Below are 12961 nucleotides of genomic sequence, written 5' to 3'. Positions count from 1 at the left end.
AGCCTTGACTCTTCGGACAAGCCTGGCCTCGGCACGGGAGGACACTTTCAAAGGCTGTCCAGGCCGTGGAAGGCTAACAGTAGTTCCATAAGCCTTCCACTTACGGATGATGCTCCCAACAGTGGAGACAGGTAGGCCCAACTCCTTGGAAAGGGTCTTGTACCCCTTGCCAGCCTTGTGACCCTCCACGATCTTGTCTCTGATGGCCTTGGAATGCTCCTTTGTCTTTCCCATGTTGACCATGTCTGAGTGCTGTTCACAAGTTTGGGGAGGGTCTTAAATAGTCAGAAAAGGCTGGCAAAAGAGATCTTTAATCCACACATGTGAAGCTCATTATTCTTGGTGCCTGAACTACTTCTTAATACTTTAGGGGGACCAAACAGAATTCTTGTGGTTTGAGGGGTTGAATAATAAATGACACTCTGAATTAACTTTTAACGTTTTAAAAAAAAAAAAAAAAAATTTGCTGCAGTGCATTTCCCACTTCCAGGCTGATCTACAGTACAAATGTCACAATGCCAAGTTAATTCCGCATGTGTCAACCAGCTAAATCTGCAGGGGGTTGAATACTACTTGTAGGCACTGTATGTTGTGGAATACCTATACTAAGTATAAACAAGCAAATCTCTCCCTGACGCAGCAGCACCTCTCCCTACTCTGCCTGATTCCAGGGTACACTGTGACGAGCATAGCGACGTCAGGTCTTATATAGACCTGATGACACTGTATGGCCAGCCAATCACTGTAATGCCCACAACCAACATGGCTACAGCATTACAGTGCATGGCAGGCAATCCCTGCATGTTCATTAGCTCTCTAAAGACCCGAGTTCCCACCCGAGCAACGCGGAAATACTCGCCAAGCGCAGAGCTCGTCGAGCACAGTGATGCTCGGGCGAGTACCGAGCAGTGGCGAGCACGTTCGCTCATCACTAGTAAATTCCCTGGTGGGCCCCTGTGCAAGAGTAAGCCACTAATCCCCCAACATAAGCATTAGTTGGTACAATACATTTGATTCTCTATGTACAGACAAAAGCGGCATCTCATAACTCATTCGACAAACTAACTAGCTTATTATATAGAAGCATAGGTAAATTTGTGAAAGAGGGTAATATAATATTTGCATATAGATGAACAGTGGGCCCCCAGAATCAATGTTACTGGTGGGCCCTTGATACCCCAGTCCAACACTGTATACATTTATTCACATGATCATGAGCATGTACCTCTACAATAACTATCCTTACCTTTTCAAAGGTTCACAGTTCGGAAAACATGTAAACTTCCTCATTTTCAACCCCTGTAAGAAAAGGTCCACAATTAAAAATGTAAAATAACATAAAAATCTCAATGCTGTGGTCTTGCTACTTGACAATTTACAATTATATAATATTAAAGAGCCTTTAATGGGCAATAATGTTTTTAACAACTAAGAGCCCAATTGTATCGTGTTCTGTATACGTGCAGTCATTCTGCTTACATGGAGCATTCAGATTATAAGGAAGAGTCCAGAATGCAGGGGTACCTTACACAGGTATTACCAAAATAGCCGTACAATTTTTTGTACAGTATTCTAATTTTAATGTGTATATTTTTCAGATTAAAGAGTTAGATAGAATGCTGTGCATTTATCATTGTCTGATTTTGGTGGAATGCAAAATATTAACGTATTATATGTAGCAATTAAAATGCGGCAATCATTTAGCTAATCCACTGTGGACCAGTAACACGATTAAGATTAGACTATATTCTTAGTCCACATAAATGGCATGTAGGTGAAATAATATATCATAGACCAGCAGGAATGAGATTTTTCATTTTGTTGTTATTTTACATTTTTAGATAGAAATTCTTGTGGAATTGAAAATGAGGAAACAAAATTATGATGAAAAAAGATAAGAAATAATAAAGTCAATTACTTTTAGAAATACAAAACAATAATTGGAGTAGTAAATTAGATATCTATATATCTATTTTATGAAATAAATAAATCTAAAGAATCTTGAAAGTGAAAGATCAGTCCAGGAGGAGAAAGAAGCAGATTTGTTTTATGGGAAAAAAAGTAAGAATTAAAACAATGGTTATTTTAAGTTAGTCAATAAAAAAACTTTGCAGTTTTTTTTATTAATCCCAGTAGTGTAACTGCAATGGAGGCGTTGGCCAATGCTATTAGATCTAATTCTTCCATCAAAGGAATGATGATAGGTAAAGAACACATAAAATGTCAATTTTTGCGGATGACCACCTGCTCTATATCACCTCTCCAAGCGTCTCTATCCTATTGGTCTTAGAGGAATTTAAACGCTTCTCATTGGTGTCTAATTTTAAAGTTTTTCTGCTCTATATGATATATGGGTTGGATACCCTCCTTGTGCACCTGATTCAGTTACTGCAAGAGTGCCATATATTATCATTTTCTAATTTTAAAGTGAATATCTCTAAATCAGAGATTCTTAATGTCAACACAGATGGACTGGAGGCTTTACGTCTTAGCTCGATATTCCCTTTTAAATGGAGGAATGACCATATCAAATACTTGGGGAATTACTATATCAGCTGACTGCAACAAGACAAGTTATTCCAAAGCATTGGAACTCCCCATCTGCTCGCTGTAAACTTGAATGGGTCAAATCTGTGGACTTATTAATTCAAATGGAGGACTTATCGTATTTTTTCGACTATAAGACGCATCAGACCATAAGATGCACCCCAAATTTTGGGGTGGAATATAGGAAAAAATATGTTTTTATAAGATGGGGGTCCGTCTTATAGTCTGAATAGGTGCGGTATCTTACCTGGGAGGCGGTGGAACAAGGGTCACAGGAGTCAGGGTCCTTCAGGAAGCCGGTGCTCCAGCTGAGGGGAGTTGCGGTGGTGGTGGAGCAGGATCGCAGGGCCCTCCGTTCCCTCCCTCAGGAACCTGGCAGCTGCAGCAGAAGAGGTGAGATGGCTGAGGCCCGGTGCCTGGCTGGGGGCCGGTGCCTGGCTGAGGCCCGGTGCCTGGCTGGGGGCCGGTGCCTGGCTGAGGCCCTGTGCCTGGCTGGGGGCCTGGCTGAGGCCCGGTGCCTGGCTGGGGGCTGGGGGTCTGGCTGAGGCCCGGAGCCTAGCGGGCAGCCGGGACCGGTGTCTGGCGGCCGGGGCCGGCGTCTGGCTGCGTGCCGGGGCCTGCCTGGAGGCTGGGATCAGGGCCGGTATCTGTCTGCATGCCGGGATCTGCCTGGGGACCGGGGCTGGTGTCTTGTTGCGGGGTCGGTGAGTGGCGTGGCAGAGCTGCGTGCGCGGCTTTCCGGTGTGCGCGAACATCTTCCCAAAGCTGTGATCTGCAGGAAAATGGCCGCCTGAGCTAGAAGTCTGCGCATGCGCCGGCTCGAGTGGCCATTTTTCTATAGATCACAGCTTCAAGAAGATGGCCGCACACACCGGAAACCCGCGCTGCTCACCGGCCCCCAGCCAGATACCGGCCCACAGCATCTCTTCTCCTCCTCCTCTGCTGCCGCCACCGCCTTATTCCCGAAGGATGGAAGGAACAGAGGGCCCTGCGATCCCGCTCCACCACCACCGCAACTATCAGGTACCGCAACTATCTACGTTCAGACCATAAGACGCACCCCCCATTTTCCTCCCAAATTTGGGGGGAAAAAAGTGTATCTTATGGTCCGAAAAATACTGTAATTATTTCTGATGATTGGTTACGTAATGGTTCATATGAATATATGAGGGCATGGTTGTCCTGGTCGACCTTTAGAAGTTCGCTTTGATTTTGAGGTTTGGTTAAATACACCCTAAAGCTGGTTAAGTTTATTAAGTATTTTGTTGATTCTCTCATTTTCCCAGTGTGCCTGACCCTGTTTTTTCTTTCCTTTATGTGGTTTATGTTTTCCTTCCTTCGCAACCGCTTCCTCCTGTATTAGCCTCTCTATGGTGATATAATCATATTTGTCAATTTTAATAAACGATCTAAAGTTTAATTGATAAAATGCAATATGTGTTTTTATATACCGTATATACAGTACAGACCAAAAGTTTGGACACACCTTCTCATTTAAAGATTTTTCTGTATTTTCCTGACTATGGAAATTGTACATTCACACTGAAGGCAGCAAAACTATGAATTAACACATGTGGAATTATATACTTAACAAAAAAGTGTGAAACAACTGAAAATATGTCTTATATTCTAGGTTCTTCAAAGTAGCCACCTTTTGCTTTGATGACTGCTTTGCACACTCTTGGCATTCTCTTGATGAGCTTCAAGAGGTAGTCACCGGAAATGGTCTTCCAACAATCTTGAAGGAGTTCCCAGAGATGCTTAACACTTGTTGGCCCTTTTGCCTTCACTCTGCGGTCCAGCTCACCCCAAACCATCTCGATTGGGTTCAGGTCTGGTGACTGTGGAGGCCAGGTCATCTGGCGTAGCACCCCATCACTCTCCTTCTTGGTCAAATAGCCCTTACACAGCCTGGAGGTGTGTTTGGGGTCATTGTCCTGTTGAAAAATAAATGATGTTCCAACTAAACGCAAACCGGATGGAATAGCATGCCGCTGCAAGATGCTGTGGTAGCCATGCTGGTTCAGTATGCCTTCAATTTTGAATAAATCCCCAACAGTGTCACCAGCAAAGCACCCCCACACCATCACACCTCCTCCTCCATGCTTCACGGTGGGAACCAGGCATGTAGAGCCCATCCGTTCACCTTTTCTGCGTTGCGCAAAGACACGGTGGTTGGAACCAATGATCTCAAATTTGGACTCATCAGACCAAAGCACAGATTTCCACTGGTCTAATGTCCATTTCTTGTGTTCTTTAGCCCAAACAAGTCTCTTCTGCTTGTTGCCTGTCCTTAGCAGGGGTTTCCTAGCAGCTATTTTACCATGAAGGCCTGCTGCACAAAGTCTCCTCTTAACAGTTGTTGAAGAGATGTGTCTGCTGCTAGAACTCTGTGTGGCATTGACATGGTCTCTAATCTGAGCTGCTGTTAACCTGCGATTTCTGAGGCTGGTGACTTGGATAAACTTATCCTCAGAAGCAGAGGTGACTCTTAGCCTTCCTTTCCTGGGACGGTCCTCATGTGAGCCAGTTTCTTTGTAGCGCTTGATGGTTTCTGCAACTGCACTTGGGGACACTTTCAAAGTTTGCCCAATTTTTTGGACTGACTGACCTTCATTTCTTAAAGTAATGATAGCCACTTGTTTTTCTTTACTTAGCTGCTTTTTTCTTGCCATAATACAAATTCTAACAGTCTATTCAGTAGGACTATCAGCTGTGTATCCACCAGACTTCTGCACAATACAACTGATGGTCCCAACCCCATTTATAAGACAAGAAATCCCACTTATTTAACCTGACAGGGTACACCTGTGAAGTGAAAACCATTTCCGGTTACTACCTCTTGAAGCTCATCAAGAGAATGCCAAGAGTGTGCAAAGCATTCATCAAAAATTCAAAGCAAAAGGTGGCTACTTTGAAGAACCTAGATTATAAGACATATTTTCAGTTGTTTCACACTTTTTTTGTTAAGTATATAATTCCACATGTGGTAATTCAGAGTTTTGATGCCTTCAGTGTGAATGTAGAATTTTCATAGTCATGAAAATACAGAAAAATCTTTAAATGAGAAGGTGTGTCCAAACTTTTGGTCTGTACTGTATATATATATATATATATATATATATATATATATATATATATACAGTACAGACCAAAAGTTTGGACACACCTTCTCATTTAAAGATTTTTCTGTATTTTCATGACTATGAAAATTGTACATTCATATTGAAGGCATCAAAACTATGAATTAACACATGTGGAATTATATACTTAGCAGAAAAGTGTGAAACAACTGAAAATATGTCTTATATTCTAGGTTCTTCAAAGTAGCCACCTTTTGCTTTGATGACTGCTTTGCACACTATTGGCATTCTCTTGATGAGTTTCAAGAGGTAGTCACCGGAAATGGTCTTCCAACAATCTTGAAGGAGTTCCCAGAGATGCTTAGCACTTGTTGGTCCTTTTGCCTTCACTCTGCAGTCCAGCTCACCCCAAATCATCTCGATTGGGTTCAGGTCTGGTGACTGTGGAGGCCAGGTCATCTGGCGTAGCACCCTATCACTCCCCTTCTTGGTCAAATAGCCCTTACACAGCCTGGAGGTGTGCTTGGGGTCATTGTCCTGTTGAAAAATAAATGATAGTCCAACTAAACGCAAACCGGATGGAATAGCATGCCGCTGCAAGATGCTGTAGTAGCCATGCTGGTTCAGTATGCCTTCAATTTTGAATAAATCCCCAACAGTGTCACCAGCAAAGCACCCCCACATCATCACACCTCCTCCTCCATGCTTCATGGTGGGAACCAGGCATGTAGAGTCCATCCGTTCACCATTTCTGCGTTGCACAGACACAGGTGGTTGGAACCAAAGATATCAAATTTGGACTCATCAGACTAAAGCACAGATTTCCACTGGTCTAATGTCCATTCCTTGTGTTCTTTAGCCCAAACTTGTCTCTTCTGCTTGTTGCCTGTCCTTAGCAGTGGTTTCCTAGCAGCTATTTAACCATGAAGGGCTGCTGCACAAAGTCTCCTCTTAACAGTTGTTGTAGAGATGTGTCTGCTGCTAGAACTCTGTGTGGCATTGACCTGGTCTCTAATCTGAGCTGCTGTAAACCTGCGATTTCTGAGGCTGGTGACTCAGATAAACTTATCCTCAGAAGCAGAGGTGACTCTTGGTCTTCCTTTGCTGGGGCGGTCCTCATGTGTCTCAAGTCTGAAGTCTCCAAGACCCAGCGTTGCCTGTCAAGAGCCGAGGCCTAGTCCTCTCCGCCCCAATCCTAAGAGACTACCACCGACGGTGAAGCCAAGAAGAGCTGTGAGAAGACTGCAAGAGGAAATGCACGCCTGTGTCTGCGGAGGAACAGCGCGAGTGAGCAGGGCAGTCACTTCCAGCTTTCACCTATGGTACCGGGGTTGTCTGGGACTGGGATTTCAGGTTGGGAGGGAGCCAGTTGGTGCATGGGAGGCTCAACAGGCTTTGATAGACAACGTCAGAAAGAGATTTCCGGCCTAGTGACCCCCACTAGTGCCAGATTGGGATAGAAAACTTACGTGGTGACTCCCATGACTGGGTGTACCACCTTTGTGAAAAGAACATTACCGTTAATTAGTGAAAGACTTACTTTATTACTCCAAGATCTACTTTTGATTTGCCTGGTTAATAACACTAATTGTTTAAAGTCATTGCTGTATATAAATTGAGCTATATCAATCCCTGACTGTTTCCGCCTTGTGATCTTCCCGACACTTGCATTACATAAGCATTCAAAACAAATGACCAAACAAGAGCTGTTTGTAGAATTATTACAGCAGTTATTTTCTTACAGTATTTAGTGATGGTTTAATTAAAAAGTCCCTATCCTTCCCTTTCTAATCTAACCTCTTTATTTTTTTAACCTATTTATGTTTTGATGACACTTTGTTTGAGAATCCCCAGTGCATGCTGGGAAAATCAAATGGGACGCCACTGTCACAGCCTCTGTCCCCAACCTGAAATGAAGGGTCATCAGTGACGTCCGTTTCAGGGTCTGAGCTTGTCTCTGCTGTAATACTGAGCATGCGTCGGTTGTCAATTCCGACATCTGCTCAGTACAAGCTCCGTTCTTATTGTGCCTTGTCGGCTCTAATTAGAAGTGAAAAACCAGCAAGAGAACGCAAAGTCGGTGCACATTGTAAGGAGATAGCCCAGCGAGCATTGACAGTGTGCTTTGTTGTTGACTCCCTCTCCCTACCCTTGCATCTTTAAACAGTTAAATTAGAGACGGAAGGGTGGGGATTTTTTAATTAAGCCATATTATAAAAGCTATTATGTTATTAAAATTAATAGAGAGACATTTAGGATGAAAATCAATATTAGTTTCAGGCTACCCCTTTAATGATGTAGATCGCACTAGTTCAGTCAAGACATCATGAGAGCTCACAATATCCTGTTTTATTTTTTAATTATATTTAGAAAAAATAACATTTATTTGGGGGGCAGTTGGTTAAAAAATAATGGCAATTTTGTCATGATAGGTCCTCTTTAAATACTGGCCCTATCCTAATATAAATGTATATAAAAGGTAGTGCTCTAGATGTAGAGTGCTGAGCTTGTGATCCATAACCGCGGCAGGTATAAAAGGCTTTATCTGAATGGACATGACACAGAGATTGATGAACAGAGAATTGCTCATGACTTTTACTTGCTGAAACATTGGTGAACACACAATCATTGCATGCCATTTCTTGCTTTATTCACAGATTGTGAAATGAGGCATTTTAGAAACATTCCAGCCAAACTTAGCGTCTACAGCATAACCCAATCAAAACTGATTATTTCTTGTCCACTTGTCACCTGACCCTGCAGTCAATCATTAGGCTCAGCTTACATGTGACTGAATGGACAGAACTTCATCACATCCAGAACTAATAGAAGCCACCACAATAGCTGCTCTAGAGCGGCAGGGGTTCAGAGACGTAACTAACATACTGTATATTTATTTTACAAAGATCTCTTCTTTCTGAACGCTTTATAAGTGGATGGAAAACTCACTTAAAGAGGTGGTCCACTATATTGTATAATGCGTCCATCGATTTACACCTTTTAACTAAGTATTTTTGTAAATATCTTCTGCTGCCATATGTGCCTGTGAGCGGCGCTATCGTTGCTCGCTCAGTCCGCATTACGTGACCCCGGCTGCAGCCGCCGCTGACTCCGCTGATGTCACGTCAAGTTCCCAATCTCCTGGATTCACCCAGGTGTGACCCATTCACACGCACCCTCCTGACTGACTGGGCTGTGGGCGGCGTTTCACCGCACGTCACAGCCCAGTATCTGCTTAAGGTCAATGAAAGCAGAGGAGAGAGGGAAAGCGTGAATTGATGGACATAGAAACTTTCAACTATGATTACTAAGAAAATATTTTCTTTTAAGCACTTCTGTAATTGCTCTACACCCTTTGTAGTCTATTTATTGGAATGCAGCTGAAATCTGCAGTATGTTGGCAGGGCAGTGCAAACAGTTATCTTTAGAATGAAGAAATAGGTGGAACATTAGAAAAATAGTGCTGAAAATAGCATTTCCAGACACTCTTTGGTGGAACATAGTAGAGACCCTACTTATTTGAAGCTGACAGTCCTGGAGCATTTTCTGGATTCATATCTTAATAGATATTGAGGCTTGCTAATAGGGTGTGTTATTGAATATTCCAATTATGCACTTTAACACCAGAGGGTTTAAATGAGATTATTGAAAATACAAATTGGGGTTTTCTTTATATACATTGCTGAAGGGAATTTTTTAGATAATGAAGAAATGTTTCTACTATTATGAAATTTATTTTTTTTTAGACGTGTTCCAATTGTGTGTTGTTGGATCTTTATGTATGGCATTCTGCTTATTGATGATCGTTGTTTAAAACTAGCTTATGTTATTTGTTACCTATATGTTTACATTTTTATTTTTAATAATGTGATTAGGTTAGATGGCATTCTGATGATGTGATTAGGTTAGATGGCATTCTGATGATGTGATTAGGTTAGATGGCATTCTGATGATGTGATTAGGTTAGATGGCATTCTGATGATGTGATTAGGTTAGATGGCATTCTGATAATGTGATTAGGTTAGGTGGCATTCTGATAATGTGATTAGGTTAGATGGCATTCTGATGATGTGATTAGGTTAGGTGGCATTCTGATAATGTGATTAGGTTAGATGGCATTCTGATAATGTGATTAGGTTAGATGGCATTCTGATGATGTGATTAGGTTAGGTGGCATTCTGATAATGTGATTAGGTTAGATGGCATTCTGATGATGTGATTAGGTTAGGTGGCATTCTGATAATGTGATTAGGTTAGGTGGCATTCTGATAATGTGATTAGGTTAGATGGCATTCTGATAATGTGATTAGGTTAGATGGCATTCTGATGATGTGATTAGGTTAGATGGCATTCTGATGATGTGATTAGGTTAGATGGCATTCTGATGATGTGATTAGGTTAGATGGCATTCTGATGATGTGATTAGGTTAGGTGGCATTCTGATAATGTGATTAGGTTAGATGGCATTCTGATGATGTGATTAGGTTAGATGGCATTCTGATGATGTGATTAGGTTAGATGGCATTCTGATAATGTGATTAGGTTAGATGGCATTCTGATGATGTGATTAGGTTAGGTGGCATTCTGATAATGTGATTAGGTTAGATGGCATTCTGATAATGTGATTAGGTTAGATGGCATTCTGATGATGTGATTAGGTTAGATGGCATTCTGATGATGTGATTAGGTTAGGTGGCATTCTGATAATGTGATTAGGTTAGATGGTATTCTGATGATGTGATTAGGTTAGATGGCATTCTGATGATGTGATTAGGTTAGGTGGCATTCTGATAATGTGATTAGGTTAGGTGGCATTCTGATAATGTGATTAGGTTAAGTGGCGTGATGTCACTGGCAGGTCCTATTAATAGCCGATTGTTTTAAATTAAACCTAGTTAATTAAGTTATCCATAGGACTAAGTCATCAATATTATATGCCTGGACAACTCATTTAGGCTCCTGTAGTTTGTTCCATAGAGATAAAGCCTCCGTCTACTAGCTAAAACCCAAGTTTGTTAAGAAACACGCCCAAACTATCTCTCAAAACACCTTTTCCTGTGCATTGACATTTTCATGTACAGTATATTGTAAAACATAAACTGTACAGAAGCTTATCTGCAGGGTCGATTCACACTGTTAGTATTAACTGGTGTCCATGCCCTTTATCTTCTTAGATACTGTATACAGATCGAGCAGCAAACAAATTCCACTTTTGTTGCCATGGACCTTGTGTTGAAAGTGCACATACAATACTAATTGGTTAGGAAGCCAGAGATGTTCCAATAATCATTATTAAGCTGAGCAGATGACAGGTAGAACTGTTATACCTATTGGACTAAATAAAAAGTCTAAAAATAAGTGAATTCAAATTTTCCATATATATTCTATATAGCATGTAATCACTCAGTTATTGAATAATGTATTTAAGTCATACAAAAAGTCATGTAATCATATTGTTGCAAATATTTCCCAATCTATTATCAAATGAAATAAACAGCATTCCGACAGTGAAAAATATTGGCAGCAAATCCAGTATTTTTTATGGTTAAGGTTACCTTTCTTCTAGTGCCCCCTATTGGTAGTATCCATAGAATCATACTTCTACCATATTTGCTGTAGCTTGAACATTTTGAACAATATGAACAGTAGAATCTATAGAGTCACTGAAGACCAATGTAAGTATAATAATTTGAAAGTTATCTGTTGTTATATGTGGACTGTGAAATGACATTGGAAAATTGAAAATGGAGTTACACCTTATTAATAACATGACATAGGAAGCTGAAGAGAAAATAAAAGCAAATGCAACCTCCAGCAATGAATCACTTTTATGCATATAAATGCTTCCTCCCATCTGCTATGTTATGGTTAATAATATAGTATCCATAATGTACATGTTATGTTAGCTAATGTATCAAACAGAACTGTGAATATATGAGGTCTGCATATATATATATATATATATATATGTATATATATATATATATACATATATACACACACACCACTCCCAACAGAGTAATCAATATATATTAATATATATCTACTGTTCTGTTAGATACATTTGCTAAAATAGCATGCACATTATCAGTACACACACACATATATATATACACATATATATATATATACATTCTCAGCGGAAAAAAGCGATAGCATATTGTTATAATTTTTTGCAATATGGCAATTTTTTGTTAAGTTTCACTTGTGTCTTATGTAATAATCACATCCATATGTACACAAGCCAAATAAAGAAAAAGAGTCATACATTCCACATAGTAGAAGGCCTCCACTCTATCTTACCTGAACTCTCATGCTTTACTTCATGGTGCTCAATTTCTGGGGCAGAGGTTCCAGAAAGTTCAGAATATTGATGGTCCTTTTCAAAGTCACCCATAGTTATGGAAACTGCTGCTCTGGTCTCTTTTCTCGAGTGGTTTGCAGTTATTTCAAAATAAGATTGCATTTTGAAAAAAAAGGAGTGCCCACGGCAAACTTTCCTTCCCGCCCAATGTGTCTTATCAGTCTTGGCCATTACAGAAGGCCAATAAAGATTCCTTATCACATGCTAAATAGGTGTGTGTTTGGCATCTTAGTTGGGTCATTGGCTTGTGGCTCAACATGCTGGTTAATTATGATGGTTGTTGTTATCTTCAGAAAAATGACATGTGAATGTTTTTGAATAGTGTTTAAAAGCATTGTAAAAGGTCTACATGATCCAAAGTTGAGCTTTAAACATACAAATCATCTGGCTATGTTTAAAGTAACATCATAGTATAATTTTATCCTAGGGAGTTGGCCAATGAACAACTATGATCATCTATTCACAGGATAAGTGATAAATGTATGATCTTTAGGGGACCCAATGCCAAGACTCCTAAGATTATGAGAATCAGGATTCCTTATTGCCCATTGAAATAGAGCATTGATCACACATTCACACTATTGCTGTAGTATAGTAGTGTGCATATGTGATCACCGCACCATTCATTCAAATAGGGGAAGCCCATTCTCATAATAAATGGGCATCAGTAGTGCTGAGACCCTCAGAAATCATATATCTGAATATTCAGAACTAACTATAAAAAAATAAATCAAGCAAATTTTAGCTAAAATTAAAAAGGCTGGCTACTTTATAGTATTTTTTCATAACCTTCCAAAAATTGCCATATTACTGTATATCACTTTAGAGTGTTCTTTTGCTTTTCCCTTTACAATATGAGTTTATTTGAAGGCCCCTTGCAGCACATGAATAGGATATGTAAATAATACATGGTGGTGGTCTCTGCATCAGTAGCGGCAGTCACATGGGTTACCTACATAACTGCTTC

General features: G+C 40.5%; 1 protein-coding gene across 5 annotated transcripts in view; it reads right to left on the bottom strand.

Annotated features, from left to right (window-relative positions):
- HEMGN (hemogen) overlaps positions 1–12170 on the bottom strand; it is a 30257-nt gene extending 18087 nt beyond the window's left edge. Inside the window, exons 1-2 of one of the 5 annotated variants that reach the window (XM_073664382.1) lie at positions 11934–12170; positions 1247–1299 (exon numbers count right to left, since the gene is read on the bottom strand). In XM_073664382.1, the coding sequence (XP_073520483.1) occupies positions 1247–1299; positions 11934–11945 (65 nt within the window). In that variant the 5' untranslated portion in view covers positions 11946–12170. The remainder of the gene's footprint in view (positions 1–1246; positions 1300–11933) is intronic. The other 4 variants (XM_073664324.1, XM_073664373.1, XM_073664242.1 and 1 more) reach the window with 4 other exon arrangements.
- Positions 12171–12961: the final 791 nt, after the last annotated feature.

Source organism: Phyllobates terribilis, unplaced genomic scaffold (genome assembly GCF_046119375.1).
Source record: "Phyllobates terribilis strain yellow unplaced genomic scaffold, ASM4611937v1 Scaffold_1__5_contigs__length_1240528914, whole genome shotgun sequence".
NCBI lineage: Eukaryota > Metazoa > Chordata > Amphibia > Anura > Dendrobatidae > Phyllobates > Phyllobates terribilis.
This window is presented reverse-complemented; position numbering and strand designations above follow the sequence as displayed.